This window comes from Elephantulus edwardii, unplaced genomic scaffold (genome assembly GCF_000299155.1).
Source record: "Elephantulus edwardii isolate Elephantulus edwardi_28Jun2011 unplaced genomic scaffold, EleEdw1.0 scaffold00068, whole genome shotgun sequence".
In the NCBI taxonomy this organism is placed as follows: Eukaryota; Metazoa; Chordata; class Mammalia; order Macroscelidea; family Macroscelididae; genus Elephantulus; species Elephantulus edwardii.
In genome coordinates, this window is record NW_006399818.1 from 10,386,782 (window position 1) to 10,409,012 (window position 22,231).

The following is a 22,231-nucleotide window of genomic DNA, read 5'->3' on the forward strand; positions in this document are numbered from 1 at the left end:
AGGGCCCTCGGGCAGTCTGTCATTGTTTTTGTTCAGACATTCCTCTAGGTCGTATAGCCCTGGTGTACAAGTTGCCGTCCTGTGGTCACTTGTGGTTGCTGTGAGGCTGAACACTGTGACACGGATTGGCTACCCAGTGCGGACTGAGAGTGGGGTGGAGCTCCCCAATTGAACAAGTGTGGAAGGAGGAGTGGCGTCCACTTCCATAATAGCTTGCCTCTGGAAACCTTATGAACTTGGAGAGAGGATGAAAGGCACCCAAGAGTAGAGGACTCTCCTTCATAGGGTCGCTGTAAGTCGCCTGCGACTCGACGGCACTTAACAACAGTTACAGGCATTACAAGGAACTCGGGTGGCATAGTACATCATGTATTGCAGTGCTCACCAAACGGTCAACATTTCAAAACCACCAGCCACTCTGAGAGGAAAAGCTGGACAGTCCCCTTCTGGTAAGATTTATAGTCTTGGAAACCTGATAGGAGGGTCACTGTGAGTGAGAATCTACTCAGTGGCCATGGGATTTTAGGCTTTATTTTGGTTGAGATGTCAGTATTTAGTGACTGATACTGGGTGTATAGGAATTACATAAGGGTTTGAGTTGTGTCTTACGTGTAGAAAGACAGTGGTGTATACTAGGCAATGTACTATATACGAGAGAGAACCAGGAATCATGCTGAGAGCTTGTACTTATGATCACTGATCACTTTGACTTAGTTTCCTTATCTACAAAGGGGCCATGTTTTAAAGAATAGTCTCTCTCACATTTCCTGCCCTGATTTCTATTTAGAAAATGCTTCTGTCACAGTAGGAATGAGTTTTCAACTTATTAGTCTGTCTTTATTCAGCTCTTCTACAAGTACTTAGTACATTTTGGATTCCAGGTTAGTTGCTATCAATACAGCGATCATTGGAAACACAGCCCTGTCTTCAAGAGATGCATAGTCTCATAGAGTCTAGTGGGCATGGGAACAACTGAGTGCGGTGGGAACGGGCGGAGGGTCTCATCTCCTGGAGCAAGGCTCGGAGGGCCACTTGTCAGTGAGGCTTCACGGAGGAAGCCACTCTCCAGCTGAGTCCAAGATGATGAATTAGATGTTCAGGAAGTCAGGTGAAAAGTACAAGAGAACGCAGAGTAAACGCAGGTGGTGCCTGAAATCGTTCCGCTTTCTGGGGAGACAGTTTTTTGTAACTTTACTGTTTCATACTCAAGGGGTAAGATAGTGAGCCTGGCGGCAGACAGAGGTCACATCTGAAAGCCTGCGCTTCGTCTCATAAGCTAGACAACTTTCCACCTAGGTCCTTGTCTTAGTACTTTTTCTCCATGGGTTTGCCATTCTTCCTAACTTAAATTGCATTCAGTCATCCAACAAATATTAGTGGAGAATGTAGTTTCTTCAGTGCCAGGCATTGTGAGGTGTTTGTGGTTGTCCAATGAGGAACAAAATAGATGGAGTTCCTGCTGTTGATGTGAACTTTTAGATACGTAACAGAACTAGGTGGTCCAAGTGTTTTATTAGAAGGAGAGTAAGGAACCATTCAGCCCTTATTACCATTCCCCTTTTTCCTGTGTTAGTTGATGTGATTTTACCACAACACACGGGTGAAGAGTGGTTCTGTGGAACACTTTTGAACTAGAAGGAAAAATGTTGAGAGGTTGATTGAACCAACAGACCTTGCAGGGGTTCCTAGGTTAGGGTTACTGTCATAATCAGGAATCTGTTTAAATGCATCTGATTTAATAGCCAGCCTTTTCTTATTATACATCATTAGGGCCAGGAAAAGGATAACTGGCCTGGCTAAATGCCAGTCCCAAGGAGGCCTGCTGCCCCAGTGGTTAAAGAGCTTCCTGGCGCAGATCCTCCCATTGTCCTCACAGGAAAAACACCTGGCAGTCCACTCCCGTTACAGTTGTAGCCTTGAAAACCCACTGGGAGGGTTCTGCTCTGTTACACAGATTCACTGTGTGTCGGAATTGACTCAACGACACACAGCAGTAAGGCACGAAAATCCCAATGACTGCTGTGGGTTTCCTTTTCCCTCTCATTAGACATAAAATCACTATTTATTATTTAAAAAAGCAGTTCCCATCTTTAAGCCTTGCGAACTCCACCCCTAGTAGACTTCCTTGTTGCTGTTGTCTCCTTTATTTGGAGCTGCTTGTAAGAGAAAATGTGACTTCTGTTTGAGGACTCTGGTTCTTAGCTGAGACAGAGCCCTGAGAACCACCACTTGGCCAACACTTGCCTGCCAGTCTCTGTTCTGTTCTCAGCAAGGCTTTGAACCAGTTCCCCCCAGACCAGTCATGACCAACAAAACAACACTAAAAGGATGCAAATTTTAAAAATTACACAGTCTTGCTAGAAACATAATTTCTCTCATAAAAAACAAAGACACATGCATGTTACGTTGCATACAAATCTCTTGACCAGCTTGGTGGAAAACAGTGCTGTCTCAGGCATCGTCGAGGAAATGAGACTTGTAGCATTTATGGAATGTTGTTCTCCATAATCCTACCAGTAATCCAGTCCTGTGTCATGTTCCTGAAGGGACTCATTGCACTTTTTCATGTCTGTCACTCATTCCAGACCTTCATCTCCTCATTTTCCCCATTCTCTTTAGCATTCCAAATCACTCTAATTTTAGAAATCTGAATCTGTTCCAATTATACTTTTTTGGCTGTGACTGAACTTACTCAAAGCCCTGATTCTAAGGGATGTTAACACATTTCATCATCACCAAGATCTTATAAAGTAGGTGCTTCTTTTACAGAGAGGGAAATGAAAACTAAATGAACTGAGCAATTTACCCAAGATCACACAGCAAGTAACTGGTAGAATCAGCATTTAAACACAAATGTCTAGATTCGTGCCTTTAACTACTGTGATGTACTGCTTTAGTCAATGAAGACACAGTTGGTAAAATATAAGAGCAAAGAATTTGTTGTAATGTAAACAGTTTATATGCAATAGCAGGGAGCATTGATGGCACAGTGGTTAAATCTCTCAGGCACTAACCAGAGTTTAGCAAGTCCTATCCACCAGCCTGTCCCATCCACCACCTCTGTAAAGGTTTACAGGCCTTGAAAACCACCTGGGATAGTTGGTTTGAAGGTCACTGAATCACAGTGGGCTCAATAGCAGAGGAGTCTTTTTAAGGAACCTTCCTGGTAACGCTACAGCCTTCAATATGAATTGTATCGCAACATCAAGAAGACAAAAATCCTCACCAGTGGACTGAAAAATAACATCATGATAAATGGAGAAAAGATTAAAGTGGTCAGTGATAGGATCCATAATCAACACCCTTGGTACCAGCAGTCAGATGATCAGAAGATGTATTGCAATGGGAAACTCTGTTGTCAGGGATTTCTTCAAATTACTGAGGAGCAATGATATTAGTTTAAAGACTAAGGTCCACCTGAATTGCTATATGTCTGAGAGCAGGACAATGAATGACCATTGAACTGTGGTATTGGAGAAGAGAACTACATATCCCATGGACTACCAAAAGAACAAACAAATAATGTCTTGGAAAAAGTGCAGCCAGCATTTTTCTGCTTCTTGGAGGCAAGGATAGTGAAGCTTCATCTCACATACTTTGAGTTGCTAGGAGAGGACATTTTTTGGAAAGGAACATCATGCATGTAAAGGTGGAGGGTCAGCAAGAGGGGGAGAGCTCAGTGAATCATGGTGACTACAGCAGTGGACTCAAGCATACCGGAGATGATGAGGATGGCACAGCAGAAGACAGCTCCAGATCTGTTGTTCATGCGGTCGCTGTGTGTCAGACTTGACTCGATGACACCTGACATCCACAGTGGTAAGGAGTTGGCTCGCCTGCCCAAAGGAACATGGTTCGCATCCACCAGCTGTTCCTTGAGAGAAAGATAGGCAGTCTCCTCCCATGCCATTTGCGTGCCTCTGAAAACCCACTGCACGGTCAGCTGTGAGTCATTTCTGACTGGTGCATAACAAGAAGAAACAGGGCAGCACAAAGAAAAACGACTTGCATTTGAATTTTACTGTACAGTTTACCATGTGTTTCGACTTTGGCCAATTCCATTTACTCTCCACAGCAGAGTGGTAGTTTTATTCTCCATTTATAAATACATAAACTAGTACATGTTGCAGAGAGTGACCAGTCCTTGTAGAGGGACCTCATGCTTGGGAGGGTGGAGGGACAGCACAGGAGAGGAAGACCCTCTATGAGGTGAATTGATTTAGTGACTGGGATAATGAGGGTAGGTGAGTCAGAGACAGTAAGATTGGCACAGGACAGAGCAGGGTTTAGGGCTGTTGTACATAGGGTCGCTATGAGTCACAAGCGACTCGACAGCACATAAGAACAACAAAGGGCTTAAGTAGACATGGACTTAAGTAATATAAGTAAGAAGTGGCAAGAGAGGACCAGCATCAGAGTTAGAGCCTGATACCATTACCATATTCATTCACTGCTGTAGTGAGCCAGCTTCCTGCGTTTTCCATCCGTGAACATTGAAAATATATCTCAGCATCTTTTACCATTAGATTACTGTAATCCCAAAGGCATACTCAAAACCCAGAGGTTCGAATCCACCAGCTGCTCCCTAGGAAAAGGATGAGCACTCTCTTTCTGAGTAATTTTACTGCTTCTGAAAACCCACTGGAGGGTCAGCTCTGGGTTGGTTTCAACTCGAAGGCACACAGTAACTTTTAGAGTGAGGGCAGGTGAGGTAGCAAGTATTCCCTTCTCCGTCAGAGCAGTTCTGCTCTCACCTGCTTCACTCACTAGGATCCTCTGTTGCTACTCAGTTTGAAAAACTGCTTTGCTGCTTAAAGCCATACAAACAGTTCACCCTACTCACATGTGATAAAAAACTGCCATTCTTCCTGACGCCTGTACTTTTGAATGTGAGTAGTAATGGTTGTTATTCCAAAACTGTGAACACTTACACTCTGAACTGAACTCTTTTTAGAGTTTGCTTTTGAGTTACCATCTCCTGATGGCAGCTTTTGTTAAAGAGGAAGGTGTAATTCTGAATCAAAACTACTTTATGTAAGTGTTCTCTCTCTCTCTCTCTCTGTGTGTGTGTGTGTGCAGGTCCACTGTGAGTTTATTCTGTCTCAATGGCAATCAGTTTGAACTTTTTATTAGTAAATGTTGTGAGTTTGAATATTGTATACACTTTAGTGATTTCTCCTGTAGTAAATACTCAGCAAGTGACATTTTAGAGAAAAGAGAGATTATTATACCCTGAAGTTTGGATAGCTGTCTACAACTTTCTTTTTTAAAAGCATAAGCTGCCTTTCAAAACCCAGTTACCCAAGTGAAGATGTTTATATTTAAGTGCTTCTCTTTCTGCCTTTCTGCTATAATTCATTATGCATGTACTAAACTATCTTCCTGTTATTGCAGGTGCCCCTGCGGTATTTATTAGGCATGCTATATATTAATTTCAGTCCTCTCTGGGATCCTGTCATTGAACTCATAAGGTAAGTCTGGACTGAATGAATCAAGCTGTTGTGGTTTAACTTGGTAGAAAATTGGAGTCATTGTATCCCTAGGTATGATTTAGGTGATGGGTCTATACAATATGTGTAGCTACCTCAGATCTTTTGTGGGAAAAGGTAATGTAAAAAATTGTTATATTCTTGATACCATGATAGTTGATTCTGTGTTTTCATCAGTTCAGATGTTACACGTCTATTTCTTTGTGTCCTGCGGAGCTTTGGAGTACATTAGAAGGGCTTTACTGTTCTTTTTACTTTATGTGATACTCTTTATTGACATTTTCAGCAGTAACAAGTAGTTTTACAATAATTACCTCATTTATTTATCTGTATTAAGTTGTTATGCCAACCTTTAATGTAAGAGCAGCAGCCATGGTGGTGCAGTGGTTAGGTGCTGGGCTGCTAACCAGAAAATCAGCAGTTCGATCCCACTCACCCTCTGCAGGAGACTCAGGAGGCAGTCTGCTTCTGTAAAGATTGAGAGACTTTTAAACTCTGTGAAACAGTTCCACCCTTGATGGCAGTGGGAAATGACTGGGCTGAGTCTTAAAATAATGACCATCAGGGAGCTCTGGTGGCCTAGTGGCAAGACGCTACACTGCAATCCCAGAGGTACGTGGTTCAAATCCACCAGATGCTCTGCTGGAGAAGGAGGGGACAATCTCCTCCTGTACCAGTCAGATCTGATTTGACGGTACATGTAAAAATAATACAATAATAAAAAAAAATAATAATAAAATAATGACCATCACAGCCTTGGCTGCAAGTATTAAAAAAATCCCTTAACGCTAAAGAGGACCTCAATAGTCACATAGAAGACACATCAGTTGTGGCTCAAATTTCAAAATCTCTTTTTGCAGACATTTTTCTCCTGATAGTCTGCCCTGGCTTTAGGTGAAGTAGCCTTTCAAAGCCCTGAGCATTAGTTCTTATTTGACATATCAGAATAAACAAATAGTTTTCCAATTTGGAACCATTCTTTCTTCCTCTTGCTGCACTTCAAATGTTTTTGAGCCAATGTATGGAAAATCTTCTAATAACAGTTGCTTATTGTATTTATCAGAAAACAGAAGGATTCTGGCATGTGTGTTATAGATTAACAGAAATGGTGTTTCAGTTACTGCTGGATGTTTCTCTATAGCTCCATAGGCCCCTTTTCATGTTAAGCACATTTTCTGTTTGAACTTGATTTCTTTTCCATGTGGAGCATGGGGATCATTATATATTATGTACTGCTTATGCATAGTCTTAGAAAATTAATTATAAAGAAGATCAGAATTAGTACTGAGATATCAAATAATGTATTTTCTAGAGTTCATCTTGTTTCTCCTCTCTTTTCTCCCCTATTGTTAAAAGGCTTGTTTCTTGTGGTTGTGGCTGCTGTTAGGAACCACCTAGTTAGTTCTGATTAACAACCTGATGCACAACAGAACTAAGCTCTGCTTGGACTCGTGCCGTCCTCACGCTGGCCACTGTTGGAGCTCCTCCTTGCAGCCATTGTGTTTGTCCTCTCATTGAGGGGCCTTAGCTTTTCGGGATTTTTTTCTAACCATCTGTTTTACCAAGCATGATGTCTTCCTCTAGAGATTGACACCTCTTGGTCTTAGGCCCAAATTATATGAAACCATCATTGCTTCTAAGGAAAATTCTGGCAGCGAGTCTTACAAGATATGTTTGTTCTTTTAGCGTTCAGTGGTAAAGTAAATATTCCTCAGCCCCACAGCTCAAAGACACTAATTCTTCAGTCTAATGATAAGTGTTATGGGTTACTGGTAAGTGTTTGCATTTGTGGATGAAAAATCAACATTTTTAGATCAAGCAGTGTTTCATTCTCTTGTACATAAAGTTGTTGAGTCAGAGCTGTCTTGTCAGTACCTGACAGTAGTAACAACCACATTAATTTGAAAGAACTAAGTACTCTGCCCTGAATGGGACTGACCTCTTTATCCCAGACCTACCTCGTACGTCTAGTGTCATTCCTGGTTTGGGCTATTAAAGATAGTCTGCTTATAAAAATCTATTTACATTTTTTACAATTTCCCTTAATCCTTATTAACTATAATTTGTACTCAGTCTGTGACATTTGATTATGTACAATCCAATATTCTAGAATAACCTGATTAACATTTTAATTTTCCCTTTTAAGTTGTTTTTCATATAAAATCACAAAATAAAGATGACATACATTATGTGTGTATATGTGATTTTTTTTTCTCTTAGTTCTCATGCACATGGAATGGAAAATAAGCAATTTTGGACAGTCTGTTATGAACATCTAGAGAGAGCAGCTACACATGCTGGTATGTAAGGGCACTCTGGGGGACTGGGAAAAAAGGTGGCTGTCATTTTTACTGCTTAATTATATATGAAATTGGGAAACAGAAATGAGGTCTTGGAAAACTTTGAGATTTGGTTTATTAATTGTTTTCTTAGAGTACTTGGGAAAGAAATGCTGTCTTTTAAGGGGACCTGAAGGACACGTGACATTTATCCACTACGGAGATTGCCTTTCATTTTGCAGAGAAAGAGCTGCAGCGTGATGACACAGATGCAGAGCAGTCCATCGGGGATGAGAGCTGGGAGCAGACCCAGGAAGGAGACGTCGGTGCTCTTTATCACAAGCAGCTGGCGTTGAAAACAGACTGTCGGGAGAGGCTGGACCATACCAACTTCCGCTTTTTACTCTGGCGAGCTCTGGCAAAATTCCCAGACAGAGTAGAGCCACGCTCCAGGGAACTGTCCCCACTCTTCTTGAGATTTATCAAGTAAGTATTCTCTCTCTTAGGACTGTGTGCCCTTGATGTGAGTGAAGAGGAGAAGATAAAAACTATGTAACCTTCCAAACTGGCCGAGTTCTTATATCTATCACATTTTTGAAATGACTAGGACATCAGTAATACCATGGCTCACTCTGATCAAAACTAAACTAATTTTGTTCCCCATTTAATTTTATATGAAATCAAATTTAACCACCCATAAATATTGTTAATAAAAAATTCCAGGTGAAGAAATAAGAAAGGCCATATTGAATTACATCTGTGTACAAAGGCCTTATTATGTCTTGCCCTGTTGTTCATTGTTTTCTTGACTGCCTGGGGAGCTCAAGGACCTTTCCTAGTTACCCAGCTCCAGCCCCAGAGGCCTTCTTCTCTGCTTCAGCGGGGCACATTCCACTCTTGTTTTGAGCCTCTTGATATTTTCCATGCTGTTGAGGAAAGCACGCTGAAAGAATAGCACAGGTTTTCTGGAGCATTGTTTTGTTCTGACTGGATGTGTTTTGTGAGAGTCTGGTTGCTGTAAAACAAGATGAAAAATAATAAGCAGACAGTTAAAAGTATGAGTTCACAAACTGTATGTTCACATGGGAAAATGCTGTGACCTTAAAGTTAGCAGGTTACAAACCACAGCATGCCTGACTTGTTCAAGGAACAGCAAGGAGATCTGAGTAGCTATAGCAGAGCTGTCTTTAGCCCAGAGACTGTGGGGGAAAAGAGAAAATCTTTATTCACCATATCTTCTGCTCTGCCAGCACCTTTGCTTGTAACTTTTGTATTAGAAGAGCAGTCTAGGGAGAAAATAATTGAAGATAAGGCCAGAAAGAAAGAGGGGATCAAACTATGAAAGACTTTAAATATTAGTAAGGCTATTTGTTTTCATTAAGATGGAAAGCTGTTTGGCTCTCATCGAAGCTTCGGCTGCTTCCTCATAGCTGCTGGGGTCAAAAAAGAGCCCAGAGTGACAATTTTCCTTGACGGTCGCTGTTCAGTTTGCTGTAACCGATCCGCAACATTTCAGGAAAAGACAGTTCTTAATGCATCTGCCATTTCCCAAATTGGCCTGCTTCCTGAAGCCTAGATGTTGAAGGATGCTTGAAGATTAAGGATCTTTTTGGTGAAGTCATGATGGAGTTATTGGAACCAGGAGTCTGAGGACCTGGGATGGCTCAGCATTTCCTGTCTGAAGATAGCCAGCTTATTGCTGGAGCTGTGCTTCTTTAAGAAGATACTTTTATCAGTAGAGCACATTCTTTATTAAAGGATTATGATTTAGGATTGAATCCCTGGGAAGAAACCCAATGAAGTAGGTGACAGCAGTTTTGCCACAAAACTTTTCACGTGACAACAGTTCTGCTACAAACCAATCAATGCCTTGTTTGGTATCCCTGAAATCTGCCATATGTGATAAATAAAGACAGTGGAAATAGGAGAAAAAAAAAAAGATGGAAAACTGTTGCAGAGTTTTAAATACAAGGATGAAATAGCTTATGTTTTCGGAAAGGAGCACTGATAACCCAACAGTTAATTTCTCAGCTGTCTACCAAAAGGTTGCCAGTTTGAATCCACCCTATTGCTCCTCAGGAGAAAGTCCTGGTGGTCTGTTCTTATAAAGACCGTAAGTTGGAAAGCCGTACGAGGCAGTTCTGCCCCTACAGAATCACTGTGACTCAAAAATGTTGCACCTCCAACAGTACTAGGTCTTCAGAAGGATTTTTTGCCGTTACTGAGTTGAGAACAGGCTAATGGATGGTGGTGGCAGAAGAAGCACGAGACTACTTAGGAAGAGGGTGTGAAAGGAAAGGTGAGAAATGATCGTGGTGGCTGGACCACGACTCTGGTGGTGAGGATGAGGAGGAGTGGTGGAATTCTGAATATGTTTTGAAGGATTTCAGTTGGATCAATTTCTTGCAGGATTTTGCTCATAGGTCAGATGTGGGGTGAGTTGGTGTAGATGTGTGGCAGTGGGAATTGAAACTGTTTCCACAGTTTTGACCTAAGCAGTTGGAAGCAGAACATTACCACTTATTGAGATAGTGTGGGATACAGAAGTTACATGTTTATGAGTGAAGATCAAAAGGGTTGTTTTTTGTTTTGTTTTGTTTTGTTTTGGGGGTTTTTTGGCCATATTAAGTTAGGAATACTGACAGCTAGTCAGTCATATCAAGTAGGCAGTTGGCTTTAAGAATTAAGAGTTCATGGAAAAGGTTTGGTCTGGAGAGAGTAAATCTGGAGCTCATCAGCATAATGAAGATAGTATTTAATATGAAACAAGAAGGAAATCACTGGGATCTGAGTGGAAAGAGGGAACCTCTAAGGATTGACCCAGGATTTGTTTGGGAGATAAAGAGCAACCAGGAAACAGGGCCAGCAAGCACTGAGCAGAGTGATCGAATGAGAGCCAAGGCTGCTAGTCCTAGAAGCTACGGGAAGGTAATGTCTCCTGGTGGAGTAATCAGATATATCTGAGGAGTCGCGTAGGATAATGAGTAAGGACTGTTGGCATTGAGCAGGTGGATGTGACTTTAATAAATGTTCTTTTCATTAACCTGGTAGGGGTGAAATCCCGATTAGAATTGAAGAGTAATAAATAGAAACACCAAGTACGGTTAGTGCTTGCTTGTACGAAAGAAACGGGAGAAGAGTTCGTGAGCAGAAGGGCAGAGTGGGAGCTGTTGTCGCGGTTTTAAGATTTAAGCAGCAGGCGTGGGTGTCATGCAGATAGCAGTGACCCAGAAGACGGGGAAGTTAGTGGTTCAGGAGACTGTGGGGCAGTAAAGGAGAGTCATCATTTTCCTCTTTTTCCATTTTCATTGGTCTAAAATTTATTTGCAAAATGAGACTAGTGGTTGGGAGATTGGTTTCCCTGCCTTGTTTGAAGAGCAAATAAGATGAGTCGATTCAAACCACACGTCAATGAGTGAGATTATAACCAGTGCTATTACAGTTGATCCAGACAAATCAGAACCTCACATGTTACCTGCAGTTATGGCTTTGAAATACAATCTGAGATTTTGGGAGCGCTTCTCTTGTGTCAGAACTGAACCTTAGCTGACCCTCCAGCAGGTTTTCAGAGGCAGTGAATCGTATGGGAGGAGACAGAGTAACTTGTGGATTTGAACTCTGTGCCTTTGGGATTGCAGCACTGCTTCTTATCAGTAGACCACTAGAGATAGAAATGCATATTTCTAAATCTATTTTAATTAATTTAATATTAGAATTCACTTTGAGATCCCTTATTTGACTTCTTTCAGAGGAGCCAGACCATGGGCAGAGCTGAAAAATGAACAGTGGCAACAATATCCCAACAGTAGTGACCCTTAATGAGTGTTCACTGCATGCTGGGTATTCATGGAAGTGTCAGTGGAAACTGACCAGCATCCTCCTAATACTATGTACAGAGTCCCCCAGTTCCAAACCAGCTCTGTTCCCAGCTGTCTTTAAATCTTTCCATGGAGTTTGTACGTGGGTTAGAGGAGGTGCATGTGGTTCCTGTTTGTGGGGTAGACTGCAGGGAGTTGCCCTGCCGGCCCTGAAGGCCACAGGGGTCTGGCAGTCCTCTCTGCCAGCACCTCCCGGGGAGGAAAAGAGGCAGTCCCCTCCAGCGCGATTTACAGCCTCCGGAGCCCAGTGATGGGTCAGCTGTGAGCCTGTGCCTGTTCTGTGGCAGTGAGTGAGTTAGTCCAGGGAAAGACTTGGAGCCTCGTCAGTGATTTAAAAGTCGCACATGCAGCAAGTGAAGGTGATTGTGATGAAAAAAGCTCTTGTCAGTAGAGCTTAGTTGTTGTTTGTAACCCAGGGACTGCCTGCTTTCATACAGTCCACCCCCATGTGGCTTGAGAGATAAGGAGCTCATTTCAGCTCAGTTCAAAATAGACATTTCAAACATTTTCAGTAGTTTAAAACCTGGGATGGAAGGTCTTCTGCAGTTTGGTGAGTAAGTTTGTCATATAGGCTATGTAAGAAGGACCCATTAAAAAAAAGAATAGTGTCATGTCAGGAACTTGACTCCAGTGCCTCTGATGTCTCTTCACTATGACTCTCTGAGCCATGAGTATCTATCTAGCTCATAAATAGAATGAGGGTATTTCAGATTATCATTCTTTCTCTCTCATTTGACACTCTTCCACTGCAGCAATGAGTATTACCCAGCAGATCTTCAAGTTGCTCCAACCCAAGATCTGCAAAAAAAAGGCAGAAGAGGGGTAGCAGAGGAGATGGAAGAGGAACCAGCTGCCAGAGATGATGAGGAGTTGGAAGAAGAGGAGGTGCCCCAAGATGAACCCACCCAGAAGAAAAAGACAAGAAGAGCTGCCGCGAAGTAAGTTCAACTTTGCTCCACATCTGTGGGTGTGGAGTTCCAGGAGGGCCATAGGCGATGTCTGGTGGCCTGAATGTGAAATACACTTGCTGAAGGGCTTGGACAATTATTGAAACGTCGTTACATCTCTTGGCATTTTTTCTGACTGCACAGAAAATGTGATCTTCAGAGGTTTTCTTGTGGATTGCTTGTTATTTGCACTTTTTTCCCTTGATCAGCCACAGAGTGTTAGCATTACAACGACTTTGGGAGCCTGGCATGCATAAATGGCCTTTGTGACCTTTGTGGTCAGCTCCCGTAGCACTGGCATGTTCTATTTGTGTGCCCGGTAACACGTAATGGAACTTTTTTTTGCTTATAAATGAGCCTGTCAGCACTTCTGACTTCTGACTTGTCTCCTTCTGGTTACTTTTTTGCCGCCGATGTTACAGCTTCTTTCTTATTCTCCAGGTTATTCATTTGCCTGAAGTGTTGGAAACCGCAAAAGAAGGGATCATACTTTCAAAAATTACTTTATTTGCTGACTGTCTGTATTGAGGTCTGAAAGACCCAGAGATTGATGACACTGTTATTTTAACACTTTGGATCTCTATTTGGTTGACCTATTTCTAGAGTATTTCCCATGAGTTTTCATTCATTCATTCAGTGACTCTTGAGTGCTTCTATACTAGGTCCTAAGGATAAAGAGATGACTTGTACAACAGTGTTTGGTCGCACAGTCATAGTCTGTGTATATAGTGCCATGAGAGGTATTTGTAGGGAAGTCACAGGGCCACAGGGATGCTGGAGTAGTTGAAAGAAGAAGCTGTGCAGATGGCACAGGACTATAGCATTTTCTTCTATTATAATCAGAGTTGCCTTGAGTTAGAACCAGCTCAGTATCAACTAACAACCCTAAAGGGAGCATAGGAGGAAGCTCTCGTAGCCTAGTGGTAAGGAGATACGCTGCCAACCAAAAGGCACACTGCTCAAATCCACCAGCTGCTCCACGTGAGAAAAATCGGCAGTCTTCCTCCCAGGCAGTTTACAGCCTCTGAAAACCCACTGGAGGGTCAGCTGTGAGTCTGTTCCAAATCAGTGGCATACAACAGCACAGGAGGAAAATGGCTTAAATCTACTGAAAAGATTCAGGGAAGAGGTGCAGAGAAGGTACCTTGGAAGCTGAAGAATGGCTTTTTGCTAGGCATTTGAGAAGAGAGGGACTGCTAGCTAATGGAAATGGTGAAGGAAGAACAGGGGCCAGTACCGTAGAACTGGAGCTCCTTTTCTGCCTCCACTTTCTCCCAGCTGTTAGCGTCCTGCCTTATTTTACTTCCTGTAAGACAAAGGTTGCTCTTTTCTTCGTTATTCCTTCCAGTAAAACGCCTGCCAAAGATTAGTCCTCAGTACATGTTTGGCAAATAAATGAATCAGCCATTTGTCCATTTAGCCTCCTAGTGTCCCGTCTCTGGACCTTGCTCGTGCCCCTCCTTCCCCCAGTGCCCTGACCTCATCCCTACTACTGAAATTCGGTTCACACTTTGAGACACAGTCCCGGGGCTGCCTCTTTGCTGAAGCATTTCTCTTCTTTCAGGTTATCTGTCCTCATTTCAAACTTTTATAATATAGTCTTATCTGTCCCGGTCCCATTCTTGGCCTTGGATGTCAGAGGTATTTGGTATGTTTGTTATCTCCCGTGTAAATCAGAAACTCTTGAAAATATAAGATCATATCTCAATTTCCCTGCTGCTGTAGCCAAACCTGATGGTTTAGTCTGTAGGGAGTTGTGCTGTGAACCCCAAGATCTTGCCTCTCAGGCGGATAGAATCCACCAAATGCTCTGAGATAGAAAGAGCAGTCCCCTTCCCTGCAGTTCACACCTTCAGACACTCAGTGGAGGGACAGCTGTGGGTTCCAAGAGTTAGCAGCACGTCCAAACCCAAACCTCCTGCCCTAGAGTTGATGATAACTCAGGGGAACCCTGTGGAGCACGATAGAGCTACCCTGTGGATTTTCAAGGCTGTAAATCTTTTTGGAAACAGAGTGTTACATCTTTCTACTATGAAGAGCCTAGTGAGTTCCAGCTGGCAGCGTCTTGGCCAGAAGCTAAGTGCTTAACCATTGTTCCACCAAGGCTTCTTACTTTGAATTACATCTGACTCACCGGAGCCCCGTGTGCCCCAGAACAAAACGCTGTACCGTCCTCACCATCACTGTGGTGCTGGAACTCATTGTTGCAGACACTGGTCAGTCGGTCTCCTCACAAGACTTCCTGTTTTGTACTGAGTCTTTACCAAGCTGATGTCTTTGTCCAGGGACTGATTCCTGAGAATGTGCCCACCGTAAGAGAGTTCTCGCCATCCTTACCTCTAAGGTTCGTCTGGCAGCCCATCATATCTGCAGTTTCTTTGCCAGTGCCTTAATTCAAAGGCATTAACTCTTCTTTCTTGTTGTCATTGCTGTGTACCATGCAGTCAAAGTTGACTCCTTCTTGACTCTTCAGATTTTTCAGAGGCTATATAATTACACAGGAGGAGATTGCCCATCTTTCTCCTGTTGAGCTGCTGGTGGATTTGAACCTAAGGCCTTTTGGTTCACAGGACAACTCTACCACTAAGCCACCAGAGCTCCCTAGTTTTTCCTTAGTCTCCTTTAGTCATTGTCCAGCTTTCATATGCAGGTGGTGGTTGTTGATATGTACCATCGTGTCATCCACAACTCATAGCGACGCTATGTACAGTAGCTCTGAACATGCCTTATCCTGAGCCAGTCTCACTGTCTCCAACACACCTCACCTCATTGGCCCAGTTATTATGTTATTCCATCTTATCTGGGGTCTTCCTTTCCTGTGCTGTCCCTTCACCCTTCCAAGAATGATGTCCTTCTTCAGGCACTGGTCCCTCCTGGCCACGTGCCCAAAATATATGAGATGGAGCTTCAAAGTCCTTGCCTCCAAGGAGAAACTTGGTTTCACCCTCACCAAGACAAACCTATTTGCTCTCCTGGCAGTCCATGGTGTGTTCAAGACTCTTCTCCATCCCCACAACTCCAAAGCCTCATTCCTTCTTCTGAAATCCTTAGTGATTGATTGCCCAGCTCTCTGATGCATAGCAAGTAATTGCAAAGACCACGGTCTGTATCAGGTGCACCTTAGTCTCTAGACTGACATCATTGTTCTTTAGGAATTTGGAAAGTTCCCTCAGACTTCCCCAGTAAAATGTGTCTTTTAATGTCCTGGCTGCTGGTGCCAAGAGTGTTGTTTATGGAGCCGAGCAAGCTGAAATTGTTAACAACCTCAGTTTCTCCTCCATCCATCATGGTGCTGCCAAATGGCCCAGTAGTGAGAATCTTTGTCTTCTTGATGTTGAGCTTCAATCCATATTGAAGACTATAGTCTTTGACTTTTTGAAGCAAATGCTTCAGGACCTCCTCAGTTTCAGCAGGCCAAGGTTGTGTCATTTGCCTAACACATGTAGTTGATGAGTCTTCCTCCAATTTTGATGCCACACTCTTCCTCTAAAAGTCCAGCCTCCTGAATGATCTGTTCTGCCTATATGGAGACAAGACGCATCCCTGACACACTTGCTTCCTGATTTTAAACTGTGCCGTGTTTCCTCAATCTGTTCTAGTGACTGCCTCCTGGTCCAAGTATAGGTTACAAGTTAGCACAATCAAGAGTTCTGGAATTTCCATTCTCCTTAAGGTTAACTGTGATAACACAAGCATTTGCAGTTGAAATTAATCAGACACACCTTGGTCCTCAAAGTGACATTTCTGCTGCTTAGCACTTTAAATAGGAACATCTTTGTTGTTTAAATGGCAGTTAACATCTTTACTGTTTAACTCTTCTTTGCACAAGTTTTTTCAGTATTTCATGTATATTTTTGATTGTTACTTGCATGTAATCTTAAGGAAAGGACAAACATCAGTATTTTCACTGTTTATAATGTTGTTTATTAGTCCAGATGTAAACATTTTTGTTTTCTCTGTATGTAGTGTAATCCCGTTGAAAATGAAAAATTAAATATCCACATAAAAGATATGTAATTACTCTAAAGGGAAGGAGTGGATATTTCATTAGGACATTTAAAACATTTATTGGTAAAGCTGCAGTGTTCAATAATAATGAGTTCTTAGGGAGCTATTTTTAGCAAAATATTTAAAATATTGCTTTCTTCACCTTGCTTTCTCTGTAGCATCTGACAAGATGATAATTTCCCAGTTATTTTCTCTGTGATGTTAGAAGCAGAGATACCACATTTGAATTCTTTCTCTTAACCCTCACAGTCAGGGTCTGTCTCATCCTTAGCAGAATGAGAAAACAGAACTTTGGGGCATTGATTGAGGGACTTTCTCCCAAATTTCACAGCTGAGAGACACTCGAACCATACAGGCTGTTCTCTGCTTCGTTTTTTGTCTCTCCCTTCCTTCTTCCTTGAAACAGGCAAGTAAAAAAATCTTTGGATATGAGCAGTTAATCTGTTATCTCACCCCAGTAACAATAGCAAAATTCAATAGAGCAGCAAACAACAAATGTTGGCGCAGTTGTAGAGAAACTGGAACCCTTATTGACTGTTGGTGGGAGTGTAAAATGGTGCAGCCACTATGGAAGGCAGTATGACGCTTTCTCAAAAAGTTAGAAATACAAATACTATTTGAACCAGCAGTTGCATTACTGGGAATATACCCCAAAGAAATCAGAATTACCACCCAAACAGACCTGTTATTCCTGTGTTGTTCACGATAGCAAAGAGCTAGAAACAACCCAGGTGCCCATCAACAAACAAATGAACAGAGAAGCTGTGGTATATTCACACAATGGAATACTATGCTGCATTGAAAAACAAGGAACTCATGAAATATTATACAAAATGGGTGACCCTGGAGGACAGTATGCTGAGTGAAATATCTCAGTCAGAAAAGGACAAATACTGCATTGTGTCATTGTTATAAAACAGGACTGTAGGTGTTGGAGGGAAACTGAGAAGAGAGGGGATAAATAATGTACACTGCATTGAAACAGAAGAGGGAGAGAACTGTTTAAAAGGAATATATGATTAGGTATTATTTGCATGGCACAGTCCAGAATAAGAGCTGTATAGTAAAGTGGACTTGCGGAGGGGTGCACAATGAAAGAATTTTTTTTCGAAGAGAAAAGCGAACTAGAGAGTTGGGTAGGGAAGAAAATGTGCAACAATGAATGATTGGAAATCCAAGGTCTCTATAAACTTTCATTGAAATCTGTTAAAATTTAAAAAAGAAATAGGGGAAAAAAGAGTTTTTAAGTGTTCTGATACATCTGACAGATAAAGTAATAAACACCAAAGGCAAACATTTTCCCAGTGTTTTTAAGCCTCACAAAGTGTGTGGATTCTGAAGTCAGATGAGGAGATGCTGCGGAAGCGCTCTCCTTGGCCTGTGACTTCTCCCTGAGCCATTCATTCCCATCTTCACACTCAACCTTTACAGCTTTATTCCTTTATTATAGCACTTTATTCCTCCTCCATGTAAGCAAAATCCGCGGTTACCCAAATGTGGACCACCATTTGACCAACATTTGTGTTTGAGCTGTGAAAGTCCAGGCCAAGGCATTCATTTATGATGGACCTCAACCAGTCCAGACCAGGAATCATTTCCAAAGTTATCAGTGTTCATCTTCTTTGAATATATTGCTGTTTTTCATGATTTTCTACTTTTGCTTTCATTTAGATCACATGAAGCACAGCCTGAATGACTTTTATAGAAATAGGGAATCCAGGACTCAGGGAGAGGCCAGCTAGCATTTGTCATTTCTGGAGAATGCTTCTCTAAAGGCAAATAATTTCTTTCTTTAGCTAGTTAACCATGAAGCGCCAGAAAGAATAAAATTAGTGGATAATACTACATTGAGAAAATAATCTCTGTTTAATTCGATTAAACCTTTCTTATTTGTTTTTGTTTTAGGCAGTTAATTGCTCATTTACAAGTTTTCGCTAAGTTTTCAAATCCACGGGCCTTATATCTGGAATCAAAATTATATGAGCTGTATCTTCAGGTAAGTAAAATATTTTAGGTGCTACATTTTAATTGCTAACAATCTTTATTAATAGACCTGCTTCCTGTTAATTTTCATTATAATTTTAGGGAAGATTTTAAAAAAGCAACAACAACTGTTTTAGGGAGCACTAAGTTAGTTGAGTGGAGATGTTTAGGTTTACTCAGCATTAGTTGTTGTTGTTGTTGTTGTCGTTGTTGTGATGAGGCACCATCAAGTCGAGTACACCTCATAGCGATGTGAACAACAAATGTGAATCCTGTCCTTTCCTGTGCCGTCCTCACAGACTCTGTGTCAGTCCACTTGGTTGAGGGTCTTACTCTCTTTCATTGTCTTTCCGCTTTTCCAGGCATAATGTTCCTCTCCAAAGCATAACCTCTTCTGGCAACACGCCCAAAGTATGTCAGATGAAGCTTTATCATCTTGCCTCCAAGGAGCACTCTGGCTGCGCCTTCTCTAAGACATACTTGTTTGTTCATTTGGCAGCCTATGGGGATATTCAGTACTTTTCTCCAGCACCACAGTTCAAAGGCCATCATTTCTTCTTCTGTCGTCCTTTTTCATTGTCCAGCTCTTAGATGCATCACAAGTAATTTAAAAGACCATGTTCTGAATCAGGCGCACTTTAGTCCTCAAGCTAACATCATTGCTCCTCAGTAATTTGGAGAAGTCCCTGACTGCAGACTTTCCTAGTGCAACATTAGTTAGCTGTATTGAAAGCAAGCATCCCATTGCTCTTGAGTATATCCCAACTCATAATTACTGTGGTTAGTCCCCTGACCAGAACCCAGTTCTATACCAGCCGCTCCATCATAAGTCACACTGGTGTTAATCAGAGATCTTTTGTTTATTTGTCTTTTTATTTTTATTGCCTTTTATTATCAGTGTTTTGGTAAATCTAATCTTTGTGTATCTCTGAGTTATATACATTACATATAAACATAGAGATATATTTTAATACTTGCATGAATTAAAATATACACAAAGCCTTGCAAGTGTTACAAGTCAGAGGAACTTGAACAGCTCAGCTTTATGTTGACAACTCAGTGCTTCCTGTTATATGGCATGTAATGAGCTCACAGTCATACCAGCGCCTGGTCCGTAGGGAAGGCAGTACCACTGCTGGGACAGTGAGGTCAGGGTCCTAACTGCTGTTAGCTCTGTGCTCGCTTCAGTTGTTTTATGTTATAGAGTTGCCCACCTTTCTATCTTTTATAATCCCAACACTAACAGGGACTTCTTTTTGTGCCAAAATAAATATGAGAGGTAGGATTCCAGGATCTGTTAGACTGAGTGGAAATCAGAAAGTTGGAATGATAGTCTATGCCAGTGACAGTGGATAACTGGGAATTCCAGACAACTGCAGAAAGAATTTAATGTTAGTAACTCAGTGAGCATCGGCTATCCTTCAAAATCACTTTGAGGAATTAAATGATCATTTCTTGTGAAATGATCTGAAGATTAAACTTCTTTCTTTTCAGCAGAATTTGTCTGTGGTCTCAGCTCTCCACAGGAAGTGAGCTCCAGAACCGCCTCCCAAGGGGGGCTTTCAAGCCAGATCTTCTGTTCTAGCGTCTTAGTGGCTACTTGTTACTATCTCAGTATTGTAAACGATGTTGCTGATCATGTGACTTGCCCACTAAGTTTAAAAGCAGATTCATGTGGAGAATTTGCCATGGTCAAAAGACTGATAGGGCCTGAGGCTCTGTCATAATGGGAGTCAGGCAACTGGGTTTTACTTTCGTATTTTCCTTTGCATGTTTTCAGTTCATGCTCTGTTTCCTCCAGGAAAGTGGAAGTTTGTCAGGTATCAGCTTTAAGCTTATCTAAAAATTTAAATTTGAGGAAAGCTAATCTAGGGAGATCTAGAGTTAAGAAGCTGCACTGCAGTCCCAAAGGCAGGCAGTTCATATCCACCCGCTACTCCTCAGGAGACAGATGGGTCGTCTCCTCCCATATGGTTAATCCACTGCCTCTAAAAACCCGCTGGAGCTTCAGCTGTGGGTTGGTGATGGCACACAACACACCAAAATCTAGCAAATGAACAAAAATAAACTGTTGTCCCATGTTATTATGTGTGTATGTGTATGACTGCATTGATTTTTCTATAACTATCTTTCTTAGTTGTTGCTACACCAGGATCAAACAGTACAGAAAATAAGTCTGGATTGTATAATGACGTATAAGCATCCACATATACTCCCTTACAGGTAAGTGACTTAATGCTTGAAGACATTTTAGTCCTTTGACTAATTTTTATCTTTCTCCAAAAGAGCCCTATCTAAAAAAATTTTTTTGAAGGCCTAAGAAGCTTATTTCTTTCCCTAAATTACCCTAATGCTATTTCTAGGCAAGAATTGAAAGCTAAAAGTGTATTTGTTTGCTAGAAGTAGTTTACCATAAATTAAAACTCATTTTTGTCGTGGAGATTCCAGCTCATAGCGACTCTGTCACATTTCCATAGCTGTAGGTACTAAATAGGAAGGTTGTCCATTGCCTCCCACAGGACGAGTGGCTGGTGAATTCCAACCACGAGAAATATGATCTTTGAGTTAACAACACAACTAACGATCTTTGAGTTAACAACACAACTTGTTACAGACTGTGCCACCAGGGCTCCTTTTTCCATAGATAGTAAGGTAGGAAAGAAACTGTTAGAGAAAAATAATGTGTTGAAAAAGTTAGATGGTTGTATTCTCCCTCTAATCCACTGCCACAGAGTTATGACAGTTGCTCAGGGAGCCATCGCTAAGAACTGAAGAAAGCTGTTGCGTGATAATTTTAAAAAACCCAACATAACGTCAATTAGGAACAAAACTTAGTCCCTCTTAATCTCTTTTATATTGTAAAATTTGAAAATCTATCAAGTGGTTGACGTTCTTCATTGATGTCAACTATTAAAGGAATGAATTTTTAAGATCTTATTTTTTTTAAACCTGCTATTTTACTCTTAGTTTTTTTAAAAGCACAGTTGATAAATAAATGAGCATTTATGCTGTCGTCCATTCTTAAAGGGAAAACTTGGAAAGGTTGCTTGAAGACAGAAGCTTTAAGGAAGAAATTGTGCACTTTAGCATTTCAGAAGAGAACACGGTGGTGAAAGCAGAGCACCGGGCAGACCTGTTTCCTGTTCTGATGAGGTAGTTTACTGATTTTGAAATTAATTGGTTAAAAAATAGTATGAATATAGAAGTAGAAATCTTTCCAAATATTTCTGTTTTTATTTTTTTTTATTAGACCTCTTGTTGAAGTAAAATTATTAGGGTTAGCTTAGAATTTTTGTCCATGTTACAGATAAAACATCTTTCCCTTGTGTTTTATCAATATTATTTTAATGAAAGTATTATTGATAATGTTTTAATAACAGTAATAATGAAAGTAACTTATTCTAGTTTCTAAATATAGTGAAGTAGTTAATGTTACTGTTGTCATTGTAAATGGTGGAACACACAAGTGGTCCACACATTATCCAAATATTATATTTCCTGAGTATACAAAAGAGTGCAAAAACTTTTGAAAATCCCTGTCTTTGTCTTTTAAATGCTAAATTAGCATGTGCCATGTTAAGAGAGTATATTGGATTACTAGGTTATTTAGAATTTTTGTCTAGAATGGATGTTGAACTTTACAAAAC

The 22,231-nt window shown here is 41.3% G+C and overlaps 1 protein-coding gene across 1 annotated transcript in view; it reads left to right on the top strand.

The window, feature by feature from the left end:
- Positions 1-22,231, top strand: part of UTP20 (UTP20, small subunit (SSU) processome component, homolog (yeast)) — a 115,021-nt gene that overhangs the window by 34,077 nt on the left and 58,713 nt on the right. The window contains exons 19-25 of the mRNA XM_006888529.1: positions 5,395-5,471; positions 7,710-7,789; positions 8,011-8,254; positions 12,399-12,584; positions 18,507-18,597; positions 20,722-20,807; positions 21,612-21,737. Coding sequence (XP_006888591.1) covers positions 5,395-5,471; positions 7,710-7,789; positions 8,011-8,254; positions 12,399-12,584; positions 18,507-18,597; positions 20,722-20,807; positions 21,612-21,737 — 890 coding nt within the window. The remainder of the gene's footprint in view (positions 1-5,394; positions 5,472-7,709; positions 7,790-8,010; positions 8,255-12,398; positions 12,585-18,506; positions 18,598-20,721; positions 20,808-21,611; positions 21,738-22,231) is intronic.